At 43.8% G+C, this 23,371-nt stretch overlaps 1 protein-coding gene and 2 non-coding genes across 7 annotated transcripts in view; all 3 read right to left on the bottom strand.

The window, feature by feature from the left end:
* htt (huntingtin) overlaps positions 1-23,371 on the bottom strand; it is a 102,986-nt gene that overhangs the window by 77,246 nt on the left and 2,369 nt on the right. For all 5 annotated transcript variants that reach the window (XR_013507493.1, XM_078290360.1, XM_078290366.1 and 2 more), the window contains exons 3-42: positions 22,352-22,472; positions 21,303-21,362; positions 21,018-21,097; positions 20,197-20,335; positions 18,091-18,232; positions 17,575-17,753; positions 16,987-17,191; positions 15,956-16,033; positions 14,971-15,371; positions 13,001-13,127; positions 12,767-12,882; positions 12,532-12,643; positions 11,865-12,002; positions 11,571-11,729; positions 11,288-11,385; positions 11,064-11,203; positions 10,625-10,688; positions 10,308-10,408; positions 9,139-9,285; positions 8,825-8,945; positions 8,312-8,457; positions 7,907-8,088; positions 7,382-7,605; positions 6,222-6,348; positions 5,998-6,122; positions 5,477-5,587; positions 5,231-5,308; positions 4,279-4,502; positions 4,076-4,154; positions 3,718-3,879; positions 3,573-3,628; positions 3,209-3,357; positions 2,954-3,090; positions 2,721-2,837; positions 2,375-2,497; positions 1,920-2,176; positions 1,492-1,634; positions 971-1,199; positions 475-616; positions 42-221 (exon numbers count right to left, since the gene is read on the bottom strand). Coding sequence is in view for 4 of the 5 variants with exons in the window: in XM_078290360.1 (XP_078146486.1) it covers positions 42-221; positions 475-616; positions 971-1,199; positions 1,492-1,634; positions 1,920-2,176; positions 2,375-2,497; positions 2,721-2,837; positions 2,954-3,090; positions 3,209-3,357; positions 3,573-3,628; positions 3,718-3,879; positions 4,076-4,154; positions 4,279-4,502; positions 5,231-5,308; positions 5,477-5,587; positions 5,998-6,122; positions 6,222-6,348; positions 7,382-7,605; positions 7,907-8,088; positions 8,312-8,457; positions 8,825-8,945; positions 9,139-9,285; positions 10,308-10,408; positions 10,625-10,688; positions 11,064-11,203; positions 11,288-11,385; positions 11,571-11,729; positions 11,865-12,002; positions 12,532-12,643; positions 12,767-12,882; positions 13,001-13,127; positions 14,971-15,371; positions 15,956-16,033; positions 16,987-17,191; positions 17,575-17,753; positions 18,091-18,232; positions 20,197-20,335; positions 21,018-21,097; positions 21,303-21,362; positions 22,352-22,472 (5,719 nt within the window). In the remaining variant the exon portion in view is untranslated. The remainder of the gene's footprint in view (positions 1-41; positions 222-474; positions 617-970; positions 1,200-1,491; positions 1,635-1,919; positions 2,177-2,374; positions 2,498-2,720; positions 2,838-2,953; positions 3,091-3,208; positions 3,358-3,572; positions 3,629-3,717; positions 3,880-4,075; positions 4,155-4,278; positions 4,503-5,230; positions 5,309-5,476; positions 5,588-5,997; positions 6,123-6,221; positions 6,349-7,381; positions 7,606-7,906; positions 8,089-8,311; positions 8,458-8,824; positions 8,946-9,138; positions 9,286-10,307; positions 10,409-10,624; positions 10,689-11,063; positions 11,204-11,287; positions 11,386-11,570; positions 11,730-11,864; positions 12,003-12,531; positions 12,644-12,766; positions 12,883-13,000; positions 13,128-14,970; positions 15,372-15,955; positions 16,034-16,986; positions 17,192-17,574; positions 17,754-18,090; positions 18,233-20,196; positions 20,336-21,017; positions 21,098-21,302; positions 21,363-22,351; positions 22,473-23,371) is intronic.
* On the bottom strand, positions 5,004-5,131 carry LOC139931389 (small Cajal body-specific RNA 14). The gene has a single exon (XR_011785511.1).
* LOC139931390 (small Cajal body-specific RNA 14) lies at positions 7,019-7,146 on the bottom strand. Its single transcript, XR_011785512.1, has one exon.

Below are 23,371 nucleotides of genomic sequence, written 5' to 3'. Positions count from 1 at the left end.
ATGACGGGAAGATCGAGAGAAAGATAGTGGCATATTCTCACAGTAGTGAGGTTGTCACAGCGGGACTGGATGGCCTGGATGAAGAGGCCGCTGGCGGCTGAGTTGCGGTGCACAGCGCTGATGAAGTCCTGCACTGGAGGCTCATGGGAAAGGCTGATGAGGTCCCGCACGTGGTTGACAATGAGCCAGGTCAGATGCTCTGAGTCGTGGAGGTTCTGACACTACAGACACAAAAGAATTATTATTAATAAGGTACATTTTAACTGTAAATCATGTTAGTTTATCCATATGAGGAGCAAAAAAGGGGGATTATTGTGTAAGTGAAATGATAGGGTGGTGTTACTACTGTTCCCTGACCTTGGAAACACTAATTCTCAGAGACAAAATAAAATGTATCATAGTGTATTTATGATTCAGTCCAACAGTAAAGTTGGAAGTTGTTTTCTATAATAAAACACATTCTTAGAGTCTCACCACGTAGTCACAGAAGAGGATAAGGGCTCCCCTGCGTACGATCTCTCGATTGACCATGGCTAATCGAGACTCAGGCTTCTCCTCCTCGCCTTCACCCGAGGAGTGGGGGCTCAGCAGCTTGGTGCATGAGAGGCTGTGTCTCCTGATAGGAGGAAAGAGAGAGGACAGAGACAGATGGAGGGAAGATAGGTAGAAAGAAGGATCATATGCCATTTGGTGAGAATGACATATTTCATTTTGTGGGTGCTTTTATCCCAAATGCCTTACAGTATCAAAATTGCATACATTTTTAGCATGGGTGGCCCCAGTGGAGTTGAACTCATAACCCTGACAGGGTTAGTTCCATGCTCTACCCATTGTACTATAGTATCAATACAAGAGTAAGAAGTAACAAAAGAATATAAAATATATTGCTGAATGGAGGTATGGACAGAGGGAAGTGAAAAGAACAAACTAGTATGTGAGAGTGAATGCGCCTGTATTTTTGCATCCTCACCTGGGTGTCTGGTGCACCTCAGCCCACCAAGAGTAGTTGGTGTAATTGATGATGAGGAGGACCTGGCACCAGAGCAGCACCAAGGAGGGGTGGGTGGTGGTCAGACACTGCACCATGCCGTTCAGGCCCTCCAGTGGGTAGAAGGAGCCAGCCTCGGGGCTAGCCTGCCCACCAGCACTCTCACCCTTCAGGAGGCGGCTGGCTGCAGCCGTGATCCTGCGGAACATTCCTGGAGAGAAAAAGGGGGGGAAGGGCTTGAGTTTGGGTACCAAAATGTATACAAATTATGGCACTTTGTAAAGGAGAGCAGATCATTTTAGACCTTGGCTCACAAACTGACACTTTTACAGACTGGTTGCCTATATTACAGAGATGTGATGACCTTAAGGTAGTGATTTTCATCCCAAAATGCATATAAAGTAAATTAAATTAACTCTTCACTTTCATGTCCTACCCAGACTCTGACTGTGTGACTGTATAAATGTTTGTGCTAGTCTGTGCAAGCATTCATATGTGCTCACCACTTTTGAAGATGTGTATGAGACACATGAGCAGTGTGCCCAGCTGCTGGCAGTAGAAGGTGTGCTGCTGCTCTGTAATGTCCACTTTCACCTGTCTGGAGGAAATGTCATCCAGCAACACCCCTACTAGCTGGAGAAGGAACCTGGAGGGAGAGAGAAGGAAAGAAGGGAGGGAAATGATGGGTTGAGAGCAGATAGACAAAAGTAACAGAATCTCATAGGGTTCAGTGTGGGTGGAAATGAGATGAAAGTTGATGACAATGACAGAAGGGAAAAGAAGGGGAGGAGAGAAAGACATGGAGGCAAAGAAAGGTTGTAAAAAAAAAAAAAAAGGGAGGAAGGGCCTTCAATTCTTACTTGGGTAACTAAATGGGTCAAGATGCACTGGACAGTGAATATATCCACAGCAACCTCCTCCACTCACTAACCTGGCGAAGGTCTCCTCAGGCAGAGCTTTTTGTGCCTCCCCATTGGCATCCTGGTTACCAAGGGTGGTGGTGGGCGGGTCAAGTGGAGAGGGGCTGTGCTGATGGAGGCGGCGGATGGTGTGGCAGGAGAGGAGGTGGGGGGAGAGGGAGAGCTCGTGGACTCGGGACAGGACGATGTCCTCAGTGGACTGGGAGACGAGCACCCTGAGCACTGCCAGGATACCAGACACCCACAGTTGGACTGTAGCTACAGACGCCTGGGGGAGCCAAGGTTTGATTTCAATCCATCAGACTTTTCATCAAATATAAGAAATTTTGACTCTTTTTCATCTAGTTCTCATTGATATTTTATATTTTATTTAGAGATTTCAATGTACACCCCACCAATCAAAAAGTAGATAAACAGGCTGACAAAAACTGTGTGTTTATGTTCAGGCATGTACAGTATGTCTCACCATGGTGGCTGGGGTAGTGAACATACTCTTGAGCAGCATGTCTACAGGCCTAAGGGAGGAGGGCGCCACAGTCTCAAAAAGAGTGTTCAACACTCCCAATGCCTCGGGAGAGTCTAGGTGCATCTGTGGGGACACAAACATTTGTTGGTTGAGGGAAGATATAAGTGTATTTACATGCCAACCTATGCTAATCAAATTCTATGCCTTTTCCATTAATATTTAATAAAATACAGTGCAATTTCTGTGGCTAATAGTTGTCAGTGTGTGTTGAAATGTTGGATTTTTCTGTTGAATAGCTGAATTTCCAAGGTGACACAGGTAATTAATCACACACACACACTCCTACCTGCTGCTTGGCAATCATGGGCAGAATGACGTCAGCGATCTGTCTGGACAATCTCTTCCACTTGTCCTCATTCTCCTTGTGACACTGCTGCAGTACAAGGATGAACATCTCCAGCACCTACGACACACACATGTAAAGGCACACGTTACGTAGAGAAAAGGTCTAGGTTGGCTAAAATACCTTTCAATGTGTGAACACTGTGTGTTTGCTTGTTTGCATCCATGTGAACATACCTGATGGTACTGTATGAGTCTCAGCAGCATGGAGACCACCACTTCTTTCTGTGTGTCCAACTCCTTGCCTGCGTCTGCTTTGTTGGAGCCCCTCAACACAAACAGGTCGTGGACTATTGGCTGCAAGGCTGGGATGGCTATGGAGGAAGCGGGGAAGGAAAATGTATTTATTTTGATTCTACATCCATCTGTTCTTGTACTTTTGTCTGTGTGAGGATGAAATGCCCCCATAAGGAAAGGAAAGGTTCCTCTCACCATGTGTGACAGCCTTCCTGCCGCTAGCCATGATGCCGTCACACAGCTGGATGATCTTGGGGATGCTGATTATCTGCTTGGAATGGTAGCGCTCATATGACAGCAGCACCAGGAAGAAGAAGATATTGGGAACGATAGCCTCTGAATCTCTGTGAGAAAAAGGCAACAAGCATGACTTAGTTAACATGTGGAAGGCTGTGTAATATACTTGCTATTCTATAATTAAATGAGTGGGAGCAAGCTTCAACCACTTGTATAAATCTAACATATACAAAAAGTCCTATTCTACAAAAAGGCCTGATTGGTTTCTAAAATTGCCAATATCCACTGCCCTTCTATTGGTTTAATAGAAAAGAGAACTTACCTGAACTGACCCACTTCAATGTACTCAAACTGCTTCAGGACAAAGCCTATGAACACCTGAAACATAGAAAAATGTCTTAGCAAGTGAGCAATCCCAGAAATTGTTGCCATGTGTGTCAGTGTGTGTGTGTGTGTGTCTGTTTAACCTGGTCCGAGTCCAGCAGGCAGTAGTTGACTCTGAGCTGTACAAGCTGGGCTAGCAGGTCCAGCACTTGTCTCTGCAGGGCCACAGAGGTGCTGGTGGTGTACTGCTTCAGAGCTTTGATGACCAGTGGCTCAAAGAGACGGATGTGGTTGTGGATGGCATTCTGGGAAAAGAAACAACAATGAAGCCACAGCGTGCAGAATAGTGTTGCCATGTGTCAAGCAAATAAGCAAAGATCTGGTACAATGACATTTTATGATAAACCAGACAGAATCCTGATCTATGACTTACATATTTGTCAGCTGTTCATGGGAACAACCTCAATTTGAAAAAGCAGCAGAAGAAGAATGTAAGTCTACCTTGTCTCCTCTGTGGCGCGTCACATTTGTGATGCTGGACCTCAGCTGGTTGGACACTTTTTGCATCACATCAAACCATCTGAAAGTGGAGAAGGAAGACAGGTTCTGTAATACTTTATGTGTTTTTGTTTCTGTATGTTTTTGAGCATGCATATCAGCTCATGCCTGCTCCTATGTCTGTCCTGTATGCTGCTACAACCCACCCAGAGGTGTCCTGCTCCTGCTCGGCCTGCACCATGTTGCGGAGACTGGCGTCGGCCAGGGCCTGGGTGAAGTGTGTGTAGGGGGCCATGAAGCAGTAGTGGTAGAGACCTGGTCGCAGGCTGGATGAGCCCAGACGGAGAGCCTTGCCCTGGGAACGGCTTGGTCCGCTCAGGGCCCCCTCGTACTGGGAGGCCAGGTTGGTGCCAAACAGGGTCTTCAACAACTAAAGAAAGAGAACAAGTCTTCAACCACTAGAGCAGGGCGAAGAACTGTGAGAACATAGGCTTGATCTAAATAAACTTGGACTGATGCTGCCTCCAACTCGAAGGAATAATGACAACAATGAAAGCATGTTTCCCTGACCTGGATAATTCTACCACTCAGATTCTCCAGTTTATTCTAGAATAAGGTCTAAATTAGAAAATAATCAATATCTAACAAGTTAGTACATTTTGTCTGTTTTCCTTGCATAACACCTCAAATCATAATTAAGCTCCAATGATGTATTTTCTTTACACAAGATATTCCTGTTTCCCATCTGTGAAGCTCTGTGTGGACATGTCAAATAACTTACTCTTTTTCAGCACAACCACATCCAATTCTAGTACAATCTGGATTGGATTGACAGGCTGTGCTTATTGCAAATTAACATTTTGTGCAGTAATTTTGTTGTGTGTGCGTGTGTGTGTGTGTGCGTGCATATATATATATACACAGTATACAGTATGTATGGAACCATCGCACAGGGGGACCGATGCCTTTACAGGCCCTGTCGGCAGGCACCAGCTTCACTCTGTGTGGAGTCACATCAGCTGCAGCACACTGCTCAGTGCTGGAACCATAGACTGCCACACACAATAAATATGATCATGGAATATGATGTCAAAAACACAAACAAACATACCTAGGTAGTAGATGACCCTTTAAGATGTAAACAAGCAAATTACTGACCTGTTGTACACAGACAGTGGCCATGGTTGGTTCTCTGGAGAAACAGGACTTGAGGTAGCCCAAGATCTCCTCCACACACTGACACGGAAAATAAAGCACGTCATTTATCTGATTCCAGTCAATGTGGTCAATAGAGTGCTTATCCATTTATCCATTCATCCAAACACTCCTCCTTCCGCTATTTCTCCATCTACTGATCGGTTTCTATTCATTACTCATGTAAATCTGTTCGGCCATCAGAATTACCTTGCCGATGTCGTGTAGCGTAGCCAGCTCCAGCAGCTGAGACAGAACGTCTAGAGTGGCACGCAGGAAACCTCCAAACTTCTCCTGGCTACTGTGGAGGTCCAGGGTCACCTAGGGGACACACACATATAATATCAATAACACTACTACTAAAGGTACTAATAATATTAGCTATAAAGTACAATGGGTGTAAAACAAACATGTGAACACAGCATCATCTGTAATCAAGAGCAGGCTTGCACTGCTGGCTCCATAAAGTATAATCAGTTGAGTCAACATCAGTGAAATAGCCTCCCAGTAATCAGCCTAGTCCAATAATCCAATCCAATTTTGTGAAGTAGAAAGCTGTTGGCAAGGTATTATTTGTACTGCCCCTGCCTATGTGTGTGTTTATACTGCATGTATAATTAAGGATAATTTAGATTGGTGTTGGGGGATTTTCAAAAACAAGTCTATTTTATGGCACATTCTCTTTTTTGATAAGTGTACATTTGTGTGTGTGTGTGTGTGTGTATGCCGACCTTGTAGTTGGCGTGTGTAGCTTTGAGGACATCATAGAGCTTGAGGTAGGGCGGCAGGTGGTAGAAGCTGCCGAGGGTGGTGGACTTGTTGACCGCTGTGGACCCCGTACTGTCCGCTGGCCTGCCTGCTCACAAAAAGCACAGCCTCACATTTATTAAACATTCACAGAGACTCACAGAGAAGATTTGTACCTGTGCGAGCGCATGGTAAGGTGAGCATGTACCTGTGTTGACCTCATTGCTTTTCTTTGGGCTCATAGGGGCGGTGCTGGGCTCAGCAGCCTCCTTCTCCTTGCCTTTCCTGCGGATGGGGCTGAGGGAGGGGGTGTTGGCCAGGGAGGGCAGGGTGGCCTACAGAAGAGGAACAGAGTAAAAACCCAACACTTAATGCTATGGCTGTCCTATGCATATAGCTTGCAGTTCAGAATTGTCATGTAAGCAGGGTCCAAAATCAATACCCACCAAGGGCCAAATGCCGGTAAAATTTGTCTTTGTTAATAGGGGTCACCCACTACTAGCCTAACATTCATTGAAAATTATTATTCCCATGGGACAATCCACAGCAGGTGTGAAGCAACCAAAAAGACAAAAAAGATTAATTGCATAAGTTATTGAGCAACTGTTAAATTAAAACTGTAAATCTGCTCATGTGTTTATATAATGTTTCAAACAGTACCTGCTTCTATACACAAAATACCACTGAAAACAGGTAGGATAACAATTTATATGAAAAAAATATATAATAACTACTTTGGCCAGTTACAATTATTCTTGGCAAGTAAATGTTTTTTAGTTTACCAGCCCTTGGCAGGTGAGACAAAAACGTAATTTCGGACACTGTGCAAGATTCAGTTTTTTCCTTAAAGAGCAAAGAAATGGGCAAGCGGAAGTTGATCAATGGTCCTTGATGAGTGATCAGTGTGTGTGTGTGTGTGTGTGTATATATATATATATATATATATATATATATATATATATATATATATATATATATATATATATATATGTACACAGTATACAGTATGTATGGAACCATCGCACAGGGGGACCGATGCCTTTACAGGCCCTGTCGGTAGGCACCAGCTTCACTCTGTGTGGAGTCACATCAGCTGCAGCACACTGCTCAGTGCTGGAACCACAGACTGCCACACACAATAAATATGACATTTGATACAGGAACCTCACTGCGGTTTGATGCGAAGCAACTCATGGACCTGTAAAGTAACTCACTCACAGTTAGCCTATCTGACCCCTAGTGGCCGTTAGGAGGCATGGCAATGTGTACAGGTATACTGAACCATGGTAATTCACTCGCCTCCTCTCTGCAATACTGCTGAACTGTGTAGGCTGCTTTGCATCAATGACACTGTGTGATGTTTGTTACCTTAACTGCTGGTCCGGGTGGCGTGTCGTCCAGCACATGGGCGCAGATGTTGAGGATCTTGAGTAGGTGGGAGAAGAGCTGCTCCACCATGGCCACCAGGGAGCGCTCTGACAGGGCTGCCCAGGGTTCCTCCACCTTACTGGGGGCTCCACCGGGGTTACTACTGCCACTGTTGCCTTCCTCCTCTCCGGCCCAGGGGCTGTGCATGCACTTTGGAGCCACAGCTGGGGACACGGTTATTATACGACTCGTTAAACAATAATAAGTTGATGATAAAAGTCTGTTGACTGAAAAATTGCGATTTTATTTCCACATACAGTTTGAAACTGCCAGTCATGTTTTTTTCCAGGGTCATACTTTCTTAAAAAAATATTTCTGACAAATGAAATGAATAGAATTGCCTGAAGAGAAGCTTGAACAAAAATTTCAAAAAAGCCAAAGGTGCTGCATGAAGTGAAGGATCCAGATGTACCTTATTTCTGTTCTGTGTGTGTTTGTGTGTATGTGCACGTGTATATTCCCTACCAGCAAGCAGGTTGCCGGCCAGCAGCAGAGTGTCCTGGTGTGCAGAGAGGTCCAGGGGGAACCAGGCGGAGGAGAGCAAAGACAGCACCATGTTGGCCATGCCCACTGTCAGAGTCCTCCGCTCAGTGTCTAATGCAGAGGAGGAGGAGGAGGAGGCTGGAGCACTGCTGGGCTGAGGCAGACTGGAGGACAGAGGAAGGGAGACACACAGAGAAATCAGCTTTGTATATACGAAGAACTGAACTGAAGAGAAAGTGAAATGTCTTGTTTAGTGTGAGAATGTGTGAAGGAATGTGTAACTAAGACTACATATTTAATATGCACATTGGAGGACGGATGTGCATGAGCAGTCTTGTGTGTGTGTATGTACTGCATGTGTGTGTGTGTGTGTGTGTGTGTACATACCTGAGGGCCCTGCCCCTGCTGCGGTTGAGGCTGGAGCGGGAAGCATGGCTGCTACTGGAGCTCACATAGCCGCAGTGCCAGCCTGTGCTCCAGGTGCATACTGGGAAAGTGGAAGTCAGGAGGCACAGCGCCTCACAGCAGCCAAACTACAGAGAAATACACACACAGAAATAGGATTTAAATTTAACAGGAAGTTTATTATCATTATCCAGCAAATGCAAAGTAAGAAATGCACAAAAAGGGAGCAAGCTATTTTGTCCACTTCATTTTGCACCGTCATGCAAATCAGATGGGGGGGGCAGATGTACTGAGAGACAGAGAGGTCTCCTCTCTGTCTGGATGTGGCAAAGCATGTGTGCCTTGCAATGACCTATGCAGCCACATACATTTGACAAAATAAATGAATTAACCCCTTAATAACTATTACTTATTAGGAGTAAAATTGTCATTGATGGACAGTCATAATAGTGAGACAGACAGTGAGTGTGCAAGTGTATGTCAGTGAAAACTCACAGTCAGGGCTCTGGAGGTAGAGGAGGTGAGGGCGTGGGAGACGGCGGTGACGACTCTTGACAGGTTGTTCTCCAGTGTGACATCGGACACAGCGTGGGACAGGTTGTAGCCTCGGTACGTCCTGGAAGACGGAGACAAGAGCAGAATTCAATTCCTCAAATATTATGCACTGTAGATTCCTCCTGTCCTTCTGTTCTTTACTGAATTTCCATGAGCAACTTGTTGTATTTCAAATTTCAAAAAAATATAAAAATCTTACAGGTAACCTATTTGTGTGTAGGACTAAATGAATGTGTGCCTGCGTGTGTATGTACCTTGTGATGGTGCTAACTGTGAACTGGGAGGGCGGCTGTGTCTCATGCATCAGCAGCTGCAGGTAGACAGAACTCTGGTCCCTGGCAATGGCCACCACTGGGTCCACCTGGCCCTGGTCACAGTCATAAAACAATCTAGCAACCAGCCTGGGGGAGAGACAGGGAGGGGGGGGAAATGGGGAGAAGGAGAGGGGTAAGGGTAAGGGGAATGAGAAGAGTAGGAGAGAGAGGAAAAAAAACATTAGAGAGAAAAAATATTTGTTTTAATTGATTCTTCTAGTCTCAGAAGTATTTTAAATGGTCGAGAGCAACACAGAAGCAGAAGCCACACGAGTGCGACTCACGGATCACCAGCAACAGTTTCAGTGTGAAGTGTATTTTCTCTGCATGGATTTCACAGAGATAAACTGTGGAAATGTACTGCTGATGGTCATATTTGCATCATATCTCTATATATATATATATTTGATGATCAGCTTACCACTGTCTTAACTGTTGTTGTTGATTAATTCATGTGCGCTGCTGTAAATATTAAAAGCAACTGAGTCATCACTGGGGAATGATGAACATCAGATCAAATACCAAATGAACATCAGGTCTGCTATTGAATTATCACAAAATAAATAAGATTATGTGTTAGGTAAACATTTGAGTGAGACAGACAGACATATAGAAAGACAGAAAGACTGACAGACAGAGATGTATAGGTCCTATGTCTTTGTCCAAAGATTAAACAAATACACGTGACTGTTTTGATGTGAGTGAGAGTCCGTGAATAAAGTGAAGAAGATGGACGTTAATCATCTAAGTGGAAAAAATGCAGGGAACTATTAGATCATCAGCATAGTTTCTACAAAGAAAACATTAAAAAAAGATAAGGCTTAGAATACTGTTGCCTCAGCTGTTGGAGCACAATGTAGTACAACCTATTTTCATTGGATATTTCATCTCCATGTAGTGCATTTTTTTACTGAGGGAAGGCTGCTGGACCGCAGGTAGAAATATGCTCCTAGTGTCAACAGTTCTGCTGCAACTCACACTAGTGTGAACCAGAGGTAACAAGAAACCAGAGAGACTGAGAGGACAGAAGTGAGTAAGAGGAAGAGAGTAAAGTCCTGTATAGAGAGGAAGAGAGTGAAAGAGAGGACGTATATGAAGAGGAGGTGTACCTGCTGACGGCAGAGGCCGCCACGTGCCGCACTCTGGGGTCGTCGTCTCCCAATAGGTGGATGACCACATTATTCAGGACCCTGTCCTGCAGACGCAGACGCTGGATAGAGGCAACGTAAAACAATTAGGGACCATAGTCAGGACCTCAGGGACCAACAACTAGAAAGGATATACTGTGTGTGTGTGTGTGTGTGTGTGTGTGTACGTGTGCAAAAAGTTCAAGAAGGTAAATTGATGTATTAAAATAAAACAATTAATACTGAATAACTACTTCCAAAGCAATGACAATATAAGAAAGGAGGCATGGAGAATTTACCCCAGTGTAGTGATGATCTCCTTTGTGCAAACTCTCCGTTTTCCTCTCCAGGAAATTCACTAACCTGAGAGACAGGAAAGAAATAAACCTCACTGCAGGGTAGGCCCACACAATTCATGGTAGATATGTAAATATGTTTCCATTGCTGCCGAGAAAAGTGGAAAAGAATCAATTGGCCCAGTGGTGAAAATGTTGTTTTAGTTCCTAGACCACAATAAGAGTAAGACTGTAAGAGTGAAAAGAAGAAGATATTGTGGTTACTGCTACTTTCAGAAATACAATATGTATATGAAAAATGTTTTTGCCATCATTGTTCTGCCCCATTAAAAGACATCTACTTGTCAAAACAAGAATTAAAGAAAGTCTGAGTGATAAAAAAAGCAAAAAAAAACAACAACTTTATATTAGGTTTTTTAATCCCAGATTGTAAATGTTTTACCGAAAGTCCATCTCAGCCAGGGTCTCCAAGAGCTCAGTTCGAACCAGCCAATAGGAGCAGTCCCTCAGGGCCAGCAGGTCTATCACCAGCTGTAGGCCCAGTTCACTCAGGGTGCTGCTGCACACTGTCATGATGCAGTGCTGAAACATACACACAAACACAAGTCAGATACACAAACACACACACAGCATGCATACAGATACACGAACACGCATCGGTCTTACCCTGACTGCAGAGCAAGCCATCTTGCAGGTGACGGAGGATTCATCTTTCAGAGTCTTCTGGAGCAAAGGTACCAAGTCCACTAGGGACAGAGGGTTACCTGGGGGAGGTGGGACAGGACAAAGAGATGAGAAGGAGAGAGGAAGGAATAGAAAGAATTTTACAGCAGCTAAAGTGATGTTTCAACTGTATTTGGGACACAACACAGTATTCAATACCATCCAAGCCTTGAAAGCATCACCACAAAGACACAGAAACAGCTGTGCAAACACACAGACTCCTGACCTGTTGCACTCTGCACACTGGCCAGCCAGGTGTGTATGTTGTAGCGTGTTTTGGTGAGTGCGGCCTGTATGATGGCTCCACACAGGATGGCTGTGGCCCCTCTGATCTGGGGGTCCCCATGGTCAATGAGGCCCAACACGTCACTAATATACTGCTGCTCTGCAGGGGGACAGAGGAGGGAAGCAGGGTCAAAGACAGTGTAGGGAACGCATGAGTGTGTGTTCATAGACAAGTGTGCTGGAGTATCTGTATGTGGGCCAATGTCTGAAAAGGCATGTGTGACTCGATTCTTACCCTCTGCTGGAATGCCGTCCAGCGGCTCCAGGTAGAGGGAATTAAAGAAGGCCTCAGGATGCAGCGCCGCCGCTGCCCCGACACAGCTGACCGCCAGGGCCTTCACACTCACTCGCACCTCCTTGTCAGGGACCAGACCTGGCAAAAACCAAACAAAACACAAACACATGAAACTTTGAGACACAGAAATAATAGCAACACACACAATCTTGATATTGTCCAATGTTTAAGTTCTGAGGTTTTCTAATTGTTCATAGCAGGGGCAAATAAAATATTAATTAATTCATTAGCAGCCAATCTAGTTACTTTTATGAGCATCCATTTAAGTTCTTCTAGATCTTGGTGCAGCTTTGACACTGTTGATCATTCTCTCCTATCTCAAACACTGGGCCAGCATCTCTGGTACTGCTCTACACTGGTTTTCCTCCTATTTGCAAGATAGAACTTTCACTGTTTCTGTTCGAGTTAATATTCTATATTGGTCTTATTACTATTCTGGTATACTGGCTGAGTAGCACAATCTGATTCCTAACCCTCCCAGGATCTGTATCTCTACCCCATCCTTCACCCCTTACCCTAACAAGGGTCAGTATTCTACCTTGGGTCAGGCTAAGTTATTATTATTTTCTCTTCTTTAAATGTTTGTTTATATTTCACGTATTCTCACCATTCTTTTGTCCTGTCAGAAGGAAGGAAGCAGCAAGAAGCCGTACGCAGTGCACCAGTGGCTCCGCCTCCTGGTCTGTATAGTGCCCAATTGGACCCTTTATTCTTGACGGCTAGGAAACGGACAGCAAAGTTAGACAATCAGATACAGGACAATTCTGTCATTTTGTTTCATTTACCTTCACTTCAAGTGAGAAAGTGTGTGTGTGTGTATGTGTGTGTGTATGTGTGTATACCTTGTTGTCTGGTTCTGGTTCAACGGGTTCATCCTTTGGTATGAAGCGATCCACGCTGCTGTCTGAAGCCTGCCTGTTGTGACCCCGGCCTTCCAAGAGATGAGGCTTGCTCAGAGCTGCACAGTCACATGCGTCACACAAAGAAATCCGAATCATCAATCAGCAATATCAATACATAGTCCACAGGTGTGTTTATGTGCGTTTCAGATGTGTCTGTGTATACAAACAACATACCCAATGCTGACTGTGAGAATGGTTCTGGGTGCTCTTCATGGGAGGAAGGTGCTGCTCCCTCATCTTCCTCATCCTGTAGTGTTCCGATCTGCATCCCTGAGTACTGGCTCTCACTGCCATCCAGTACCTTGTGTACACACACACACACACACACACACACACACACAAAAAGAAGAAAACATCTCATGAAGGAAACTAAACGTACTTCACAGATACACAAATTCCAACCATTTGCCTCATTTTAAAATGCAAGCACATGCAAACGAACATACAGAAACATACAGAACATAAAGAACATTTTAGTGTAGTTCACAGTAGAATCATTAGCTAGTTAGATTTTTTGGGTTGAAGACAGAGACACAGCATACTGAACAAGGACTGGATTGCAAGTCAAACAATCTTCCCCTATAAAAACACTATTGAATCATGCTTGGGTCGACGCAATACAGAACAAATCAACTACATACTGGAAAAAGCACAGGCTTGAGAACTCCGCAATTCTGGTTGTCACAATCCTCGATTCTTTGAGCCATAGGAAGAGCAAGCTTTTGATCCAAACAAGTATTCAACTTTGAAATAAATTCATCCTAGATCAGGCCAATCCTTTTTTTTACTGATGTAAACTACTTGAGATAAACATGATTTTTAGACTATTTGCACAACCCCAGTTCTCTTTGAAAGCATGTGTTTCTCTAACTCATGCTAATCAGAGAACTAGTTTATTCCTGGTAAGGTAAATAAACTGCTCTTCATTCAAGAATTTGAATGTATTTTTTTCTCCAGATCTGGCCTCTGCTGGAACAAAAGCCCGTCACAGCCTCCAGGAACATGGAAAGTGGTAACCAAATCTTAAGGGAAATGTCAAAGGAATTGATGGCCATCATGCTTCTACTTTGAACTCTTCACTGCAAGCCAGTAACATGGGATGTTGGGGTTGCTTGTTTTTGCCAAGGTCTTTGAAAAGCATCTCAATTCTGGGAGGAAATCAATAAACACGGAACCGAGGAAAAAAGAAGGGGTAATGTAATATCACTGAGAACAAGAGGGAAAAGTAGCAGTAAGAAAGTTTGCAAGACGGGGCAATAAGCAGGGAAAGTTCCGTGCACGGGTTCGACGAACAAGCGAACGAAACGAGAAAGAATGAAAAAAGGCAGAAGTCTACAGACAAGCAAGCCCCTCCCACTTGGTTCAAAGTGTCCAACTGGCTGACCTTGTCACTAGTGTTAGAGGAGGAGGTGGCATAGAAGGAAGAAGAGGAGGAGAAAGAGAAAGAAGAGGAGGTAGAGGAAGAAGTGTAGACAGAAGAATCGCTGTCTGTGGCATCGGGACCCTCGGTGGAAGTCGGCGAGGGTGGGGACGGCTTGATCACCCGCGGCAATGGAGTGCGCGACTGCGACGAAGGCGGAGGAGAGGGATAAAGGAGAGGGGGGCAAGACCATAGAGGTAGAATTAGCAGAACGGACAATCGCAATAGCTAAATTCCTTGGGAGGGTAGTAGATTAACAAAATGATCCTCACCTACATCCCAAAAACACAAAAGACTGTCCCTAGAAAAGGATGTCACATCACATCTTCTCCAATGTGTTTTGACGAGATCAAAATCAAATGAAATCAAAATTATTACAAAATATATGCAACATAGAAGATGTTAATAAAAAAAAAGAAGAAGAAAAAAAATTGCAAACAGCCAAAATTATAAATGATGACTGGGCTGAGGAAGATTTTGTCCATTCTACCAATCCTAATTCTATGAAGTGTAGCACCACCCGTAAACCGGGGACTAGGTCATTAGAGACACTGCTCATTAGTAATTATAAAATTACAAAGGTAATTGAGTCCTTCAATATCTAGGGAACAATGTCGTATTCCACGCGCACACATGTACACAGACACAAAGTATCTTCCAACTGTATTCTGGAGCCAACATGAATCTCCTCCTCATTCACACACACCCACACACTCAGACTGACCAGCTCTGCGACGTCTGACGGGGTGACGGCAGAGTCCGGTCCCTCTGTGGTGGTCTGGGAGGAGTCACTGGGCGGGAGCGAGCGATCGTTCGTGCCTAGCAGTGTCCCGGCTTCCCCTAGGGGTCCTCCCTCCGGTGTGGCGTTCTCCGGTGTGGTGTAGTCAGCCGTCTCCGGGGTAACGTTGGCCCCACCGCTGGAGCTCCGACTCAGCATGTCCTCCTCGTTGTCGTTGGGCGACTCGGGAGTGTCCGACGCAGATGTTCCTCCACCGCCGCCCTGCTCTGAGGAGGCGCTGAGGTCCACGGAGTCGCCGGGCTGCAGGGTATGCTGGGAGGAGCGCGGCTGCTCAGTGATGATGTCCACCTGGGCCGCAGAGGAGCCGTCTGCCCCAACCACCGACGCTGAAGAAAGAAACACACAAAGCAAAAACTTTCAACAGGGATCCTACACATTACTGCCAATTACATTTCATGCCTTTTCCATGGCTTTTCCATGACATAGGGAACACAGCATGTTACATTTTTGCTAAATAACAGACTCACCTATCCTTTTGTTTTGCCTAGCTAAAAATATCACTTGCCAATTAAGTAATCAGGAAATGTATTATTTGACTTACTATCATCCCTTCAAAAAGAGTAAGCTCTACCAACAGCCAGGCTTGACATTACAGTAAATACTTCACCACTTGAAAAAATGATTGGGAACAAAACTCCATGACAGTTCTGAGATGTTTCATCCATGTACCACTTTCCTGACCCAAAAACACAATTTTCAAATTTGGCCTGTTTTCTAGTTTTTACATTCCTGTTCTCCTTAATATCTAGTTTTCCCACATACAATCAGCACTGCAAATTTACACTACATGACTACAGTCTGTGTGAGTCAATAGCAGTATTAATGTGAACTTTTCCAGGTCATAATATCAGCAAAGACCATCACTGCAGCTAAATAATTGACATTCCTCCTCCTGGTGGGCGTGTCTCACCTGTGAAGGCACCGGTGGTGACCTCTGTCCTCTCAGGGTCGTCCTCCAATCCATCCTCCTCCCCGGACAGCACCTTACCTGGGAATGACCAGAGGGTAAAAGGTCAAAATAACACATCAGCATAAACACTGGTGGAAGAGAGAGCAAGGAGGAGGAAATAGAGAGACTGAAACCAGGATGGGGGCAATTCACTTTCAACTGAGTCAATTCAAAATGGAAACAGCAGCTGCATCATATTCTAATGGCAAAACTTTTATCGTCTATTATTTCTTAATAAGTTGTCTGGCCATTTCATGCCAAAAGATTTAAAATATTTGAAGAATTTTGAAGAAAATCCACTTCTTGAAATGACTGAATCGAAGGTAAATTGGTCCATCAGTAAGAAGAGATGAGCAAAGGAGAGGAGAGGAGAGGAGAGGAGAGGAGACAGAGAGACTAGTCACCTTTCTGTTTCCTGAGGAGGAGTGGACTGCAGGAAGACCCTCCCCCCGCTGCAAACGGCAAGAAACGGGAAGCAGAAACAGGAAGTGAGGAAGAGAAAAGCAGCAAAAGCTCCAAAAGACCCGTGGGAAACAGAAACAATTAATTACTGACAATTTTAGGGAATGGATTAGTGAGCAAAGAAAAAGGCCACCAACAGAGAGCAGGGCAAAAACCAACAGCAGAGCACCAAGACAGTTTGTCAAATAATTTCCTCGCAAAGTCAGTATGGGTTAACTAATTAAAAGCTCCCTCCAAGTGGATTAACTTGCATTGGACCATGTGCATACTGATGACAGCCTCCTCGATTGTCATAATTTATTTTTTCATACCCATCGCTTGTTGCAAAACAATCAAATGTGTAGTGCGGGGTTCTGTGCCTCTATTTTATTCATGCTACCTAAAAAATGTCAAGTGCTTGGGTCCTATGTGAAACGCTGGTGGGGCTGAATGACATCATGCGAGGGGATGACAACCTTTATGAACACGGTCCCAAGCCTTACGACCAATGGCTGAGCAGCACTGAGAGGCTGACAGATCGACGTGTTTACCAATGAGCTCGAGGATGCTGCCAGAGCGCGCGCGGCTCTCGGCGTCCTGGCGGAACACGGTGGCATACTGAATGCTGCCGGCGGTGATGAGCATGTGCAGAAGCTCTGGGGGGGGCGTCCTGAACATCTGCTGTAGGAGCTCCAGAGCAGCTGTGACCACGTTGTGATCCCGGTGCTGTGTGTAGTGGAGGGTCAGCTCGTACACCTACAGACACAGACAGGGGAGGAAATGTAACATTCATTCTAAACTTTGAGCTTAGGTCAGACACATGTACACATGGGCTGCACAACTATTAGGGTATTATCATATATCACAATTTGAATTTCCACAACTAATAATCATATAGTAGTGGCATACGGTCTAGCCTGAAATATTTAATTTAACTTAGAACATCCTTCTGTTGTTGAAAATAGTGAAGATGTTGATAGTGATAAGATGTAAAAAGTGGAGTAAAATAATTTTGTCCCTCAAATCAGTTACAACTAACAATCATCATGATTAAAATATTTACCAAAGTAATTGGAATTATACTTTCAGCCATAATTCTGGAAGCCCAATGTACACACACACACTTCCTCTCCATCTACCTGCAGTAGTTGTTCAGGTGTGGGCTGTACGTCGGCCTCTTTCCTCATGACTCCGAAGCTGCCTTTGAGGCTGGTGGTGTTGACCTGCTGCTGTAGCAGAGGCATCAGGTAGCGAAGGGTTAACAGCACCCCAAGGATCAGATGGCTGGGGTGCTCCTCGTCCACTGGAACCAACAGACCTGGAGAAGGGAAAGACAGGGGGTCAGAGTGTGTGTATCTGACCTAGGTGAGTGGCACCTGCGTATTTCTGATCTGAATCTGGAGAGCAAGGTGTATGTGTGCACATATGTAAACTGTATCTAGTATAGTACGTATGTGTATATCTTCAACAATATATACAGTATACTACCATTGTATATCCGCAAATGTGTGTCCATGTGTGTGTGCATATCTGCAAGGTTATGTGTGTTTGTGAATGTTTATATGCAAGAGTATGTATGTGTGTGAGTGTCCATGTCCGTGAAGGTGTGTCTGGCGGAGTGTGTGTGTGTGAGTGTTGGCTTTTGTGTGTCCTACCCAGCAGCACATTAAGCAGCCAGGTGTAGAAGTAGCTGTTGCGTCTGGAGTGCTGGCACACACTGACAGCTGAGCTGGCTGCTGTCCGTCTGATAGTGGGGGAGCTGGACTTCAGGTTGGCCACAAATGACTTCAACAACACCTGGGAAAAATAAGGTTGGACCACAATAGAAATAAGCTTTCGAGCTTCATTGTGTTCATTTTCAAAAGCGGACATGTAAGTATCCTCTTTCAAGAGTGTCCTCATATACATTAATATTTAATCTCTCAATCAATCCATCAACGGCTATGGTTACACGTCAATGACATGCACAAAAATCATGTTTTGCTCATATAGAGAGCCTAAGTCCCTCCCCTTCCGCTGTCCCCCATGGGACCTTATTTCGGAAAAAATATGTACGGTAGTCAACGGCGAGAGACAAATAATTGTTTGATCCCGTTTGAATTGTGCCATGACTTACACATATGATGTTTTGTCAATTTAAAAGATAATTTTGCAAGTCAAGAAAGTCGCAGTTTGTTGTAAAACAGTACAGTAACGTTTAGTTTTGTGTGAAACCGCTCAGTGAACTACATCTCTCGTCTCGCACAATATACGTCACCAACACCAACATGGAACGAAACATAGGAAACACACAGGCATCGCGTTAACGTTAGCCCCCACTGTACTAAAACTATCCTAAACCAGTTTAAATCCATTCTTACTGTCTACCTTCCAGGTTGTGTATAATACTCCTGCTATCTGAGAGGGACTTAGCTTCAGCGGCTCTGGGTAGCTTGTGGAGAGAGGAAGTTACGTCACTTGCGCGACTTTTGGGTGTGTAGTCTTTCTAATTACGTATTTTTACAGTCTTATAGTTCAACAGTTTTACGACAAACTGCGACTTTCTTGACTTGCAAAATTATCATTTAAATTGACAAAACATCATATGTGTAATTCATGGCACAATTCAAACGGGATCAAACAATTATTTGTCTCTCGCCGTTGACTACCGTACATATTTTTTCCGAAATAAGGTCCCATGGTGGTCCACCGGAAGGGGAGGGACTTAGGCTCTCTATTGTCATCAGATTGTCAAAACCAGATATGAAAGTGGTCTGGCTCGCATTTTGATAAAAATAATAATCTGGATGCAATCCTGTCTCAATGGGCATACAAGCAATGTAAATAGATGGAGAGAGAGCAGGGGAAAGTAAAGCAGACAAAGATTTAAATAAATAAAGCCACATGACGGGTGGAACTGCCATTTTCAGGCTAAGAGTGGACATACAGTGATATGATCTCAGAAAATTTGATCTTTAGAATCAGATCTCAAAAATCACATTGAAATAACAAGCGTAACGCTGGCTAAGGTAACCAGATAGAACTGGACACAATAACAAAAAGATTTGGAAATCGACAGTAGCAAATTAATTTCAGCTATTTGTTAAGGACAGCAAGACTGCAACAAAAATCATAAAAGGCAACAGTAAACCTGTCAACGCCCACAAATAATGCAGTCTCTGTCTGACTACAACAGTAGCGCCCTGCTTGGGACAGTTTTTGAAAATGCTAAAACACAGTGGTGAGATGTATCATCCCAAATTTCATCACAATCTGACCAGTGGTGTCTCAGATATCGCGCAACACATAGACAAACAAGTAAACAAATGTTGTAGTGCCCCCCTTAGGCCATCGGTGCAATTTTAAAACTCTCAACAACTCGGGTATTATAGAAAATCTCGACTTTACCAGTAGTATTCACTGCTGGGTCGTTGATGTGATAATAACTGAGATGTAATTGAGATATTTTTGACGGCACTTGAGGGCAGCAGTACTCCTGAATTTAACGTTTATATGGGAGCCAAGATGGGGAATATACACTCTTGTGAGAGGAAGCCTCAGGAAGGGGATTTGATTTCAGCCAATTCTAAAAATAGCTTTGAGGTAAAACAAGTCAAGCTGATGTCTGATTGGCTAGAACAGAGAAGAAACGGGAGAGGAGCTACCATGCTCGCTCTAAAGTTACTTTTCAAAAAGAAAAGTCACACGAAGACAATTGTTTGTAAGCCACTGCGCCCATATTTAATTTCCAGATCACACATTTTCAAATGGTGTGTGCATACCTTGATCTCGCCATCATTGGCGAAGTGTCCCAAGGCCGCCATGATCTTAGGCATGGCTGCAGCCAGCGTCTCCTGCACACTCTCCTCCTGACGCTTGGTGATTCTGGTCAGGCACGGCAACAGGTTGACCAGGTAGGGTCTGGACCGCAGGGGAGAGATGAAGGGAGGGAAGGAGGGAAAAGTATGCAAATAGAGGAAAGATGAGGAGAAAGCAGTGTTTGAAGCACAGTTACAATATTGTTACCACACACCATGGGAGGCTGAAAGGCATGCAGTGATAAAAATCAACAATCATCAAGCAGAATTACCTTTATTCACACGGCAGCCATAACACAAGTACGTCACGCTCGGCAAGCTAAACCAGTTTTTGGACCAAAAGTTTAAAATATACACCAAAATTGTCCTCTGTCATTGTGGAGAGATGGGCAGAGCTAGAGACCAAATTACCTAAGAAGGTCCAAATCAAAGGTTACAACAACTGGATGGAAGGTTAGCCTATGTCGATGATGTTGAAGGTAAGACCTCCTCATAACAGTGGTTCAACTATCAATAACAAACTTTGCCTGTGAGGCTTTCAATATTTATATTTACCCAACCTATCTAATTAAGAACAAATTCTGGTTTATAATATCACTTTTATGTTAGGCTACATGTTTCCCTTTCAAAAGTAAAGGTCTTGGATAGCAATAAATGTGTGCTTAATTCATTAATTATGTGATCAACTGTCAACTGAAAGTTGTCGTCCCGCGTGTGACCTAACTTAAATATGGCCATCGTGTGAATCAAGTGAATAGCTATTTTTGAGGTATCTGTGTGTTTACCTGCATTTCTGTGGTCTGATGAGGTGGGCAAGCTCAGCAAACCTCCACAAAGCTGCCCTCAGGCTCCGAGAGGCACCATTCTACAGAGATACACACACACTCATCATCATCACCACAAGCACCATCACCACCACTTTTATCATTATATTACTATCAGATTTATTATTACTTATAAGAAATGCACCAAGCATTTTCATTTTCACACTTTATATAAGACTAATCTCAAACATCATTCATTAGTGTAGGAGCACGATACTGTAGCATGACTCACAATATAGACATTACCTTTTTAATTTCTTTGTACAGCTCCAGCTGCAGTCTAGGCAGGTTGGAGTCCATCAGCGCCTGGGGACAAAATGCATCAAAATTTATCAGGCTGAGCGATATAATAATACTAATTATCTAATTCTAATTTTCCTCAACATAAATATGAAACGTATTTAATAAAAGTTGATATAATTTCTTTTTCCAGGCTTTTTTCCAGCAAGCTAACAAGTGAAACATGAACAGCTAACCATGTAGGTAGAATAGAGAAACCCATTACGCAAGACACGTTGCAGAGTAAGAGGTAGACCCATCACAAGACCACGCGCTACTGTTTTGGTTGCTACAGTTTAGTTTAGCAAAGGAAGATGAACAAAATGAAGGTGCCTCACAACAAAAGTTCAAGCGAGAAGAGACATCCCCACAGCCACAATCCTGAGCTCAAATGAAGAAAATACTGTTGATAACACAGGCTACTCAACTTCGGTGGTGTGGAAATATTTTCATTGCTTAAAGTCCAACAACAAACCCATTTTAAAATTTGAAACTGTATCATCCTTTAAAGCATCCAGAATGTAAACAATTGCTGTTTGCTGCAGCAAGAACCACAAAGCCATCACAAATGCCATAACATTTTGCACTGTAAAGAAGCGCTGCTAATAAGCACAATCTAAAAGTGTGGTTTGGAAAGAGAACCTAGGTGTTTTGACAATAGAGAATACTTTAAACTACAATTAACCTTCTTGTTTCTTCAGCTTTACTCAGGAACAAAACATATCTTTTAAACAACAGAAATAATGATTTGATGTATATTGTGATGATTATTGTTATTGGCCAAATTGAAACATAAGATTTGTGGCCATATCTCCCAGCCCTAGTAAACATACCAAAATATTGCTTATTCAACGGTAAATGTAGACTATCCATTTAACGACCTCAGTCAGTCCCAAATGAAAATCAATTAATGATCAATTAATGATCCTGTTATTAAGAGATGGGTGTTCAAAGGAACAAGTGGGGAGAGGATGGGGAAGAGAGCATAAGCTATAGGTTTCAGGGGTTCTGCTCACTTTGATGATTTTGTTCAGGCACTCGTCGGCCACCATCCGGACATCTGATTCGCTGTCATCACTGCAGAGCAGGAACATCTCCATGGCGATGCCCAGCAGCTTCTGGAACTCCGGAGACGTTCTGCTCCCAGAACCATAGAGACAAAAGCGAGACAAGAGTCATTACACACATACTGCACATTCAACCTTCAACAGACACAGTTCACACACGTGGTAAACATTGACGCTAAAACCACAAACCTTTACAGTCTTGTTCACACATTACACACTCATATCAACACTCACATCAACACACACACTAACACACACACTAAAGTGAAATCATTCCATAAGGCTGCATCTCTGTCAAACACAACTTTTCATGGGTTATCTTCCATCCCTCCCTCCCTCACTCACAATAACACACCCCCCCAGATTATCCCTGGAGTAGCTAGCTAGATAATCAGATTTGGTGCGGTGGGATGAGTCATTTTGGAGAATTATTGATGATTATGGCTATGACTCTGATTTGCCTAGAGATTAGCATCCCTGCTGTGAGCAAACCAGTGTAAACACATACCTGTGCTCATAGCATTAATACCAAAGAGGGCTTCCCTTACTGTGATTAAGGGTATGATGGTAATGCATTGGATACAGGGCACAGCAGAAGTCGGCAGCACCCAGGTAGGTACCCATAATCACAGTAAAGAGCATCCTTAAGGATATTATGGCTTTTATACAACAATTACCAACACGTGTACGGTCTGAAAAGTTTTCTTCAAAGTATTAGACATATATAGGAATAAAAAACAGGAGCAAACAAGAAAGATTGCTAGCAAGCTCCCTGTTTACCAGAAGAGTTGACATAGCAACCAATAAAGCATAGCTAACCTTGCTTTACGGGCCTTTGACCAATCATATCGTTGGCTGAAACTACCTTTTGTACGACATGTAAAAGCACCTGGGTGTATAAGTAACCACAGACACTGATCGTGAATCTTCAGGGGTTGACATTAGGAATTTGCCTACTTCTACGGGACA

Source organism: Centroberyx gerrardi, chromosome 3 (genome assembly GCF_048128805.1).
Source record: "Centroberyx gerrardi isolate f3 chromosome 3, fCenGer3.hap1.cur.20231027, whole genome shotgun sequence".
NCBI classification, from domain to species: Eukaryota; Metazoa; Chordata; class Actinopteri; order Beryciformes; family Berycidae; genus Centroberyx; species Centroberyx gerrardi.
This window is presented reverse-complemented; position numbering and strand designations above follow the sequence as displayed.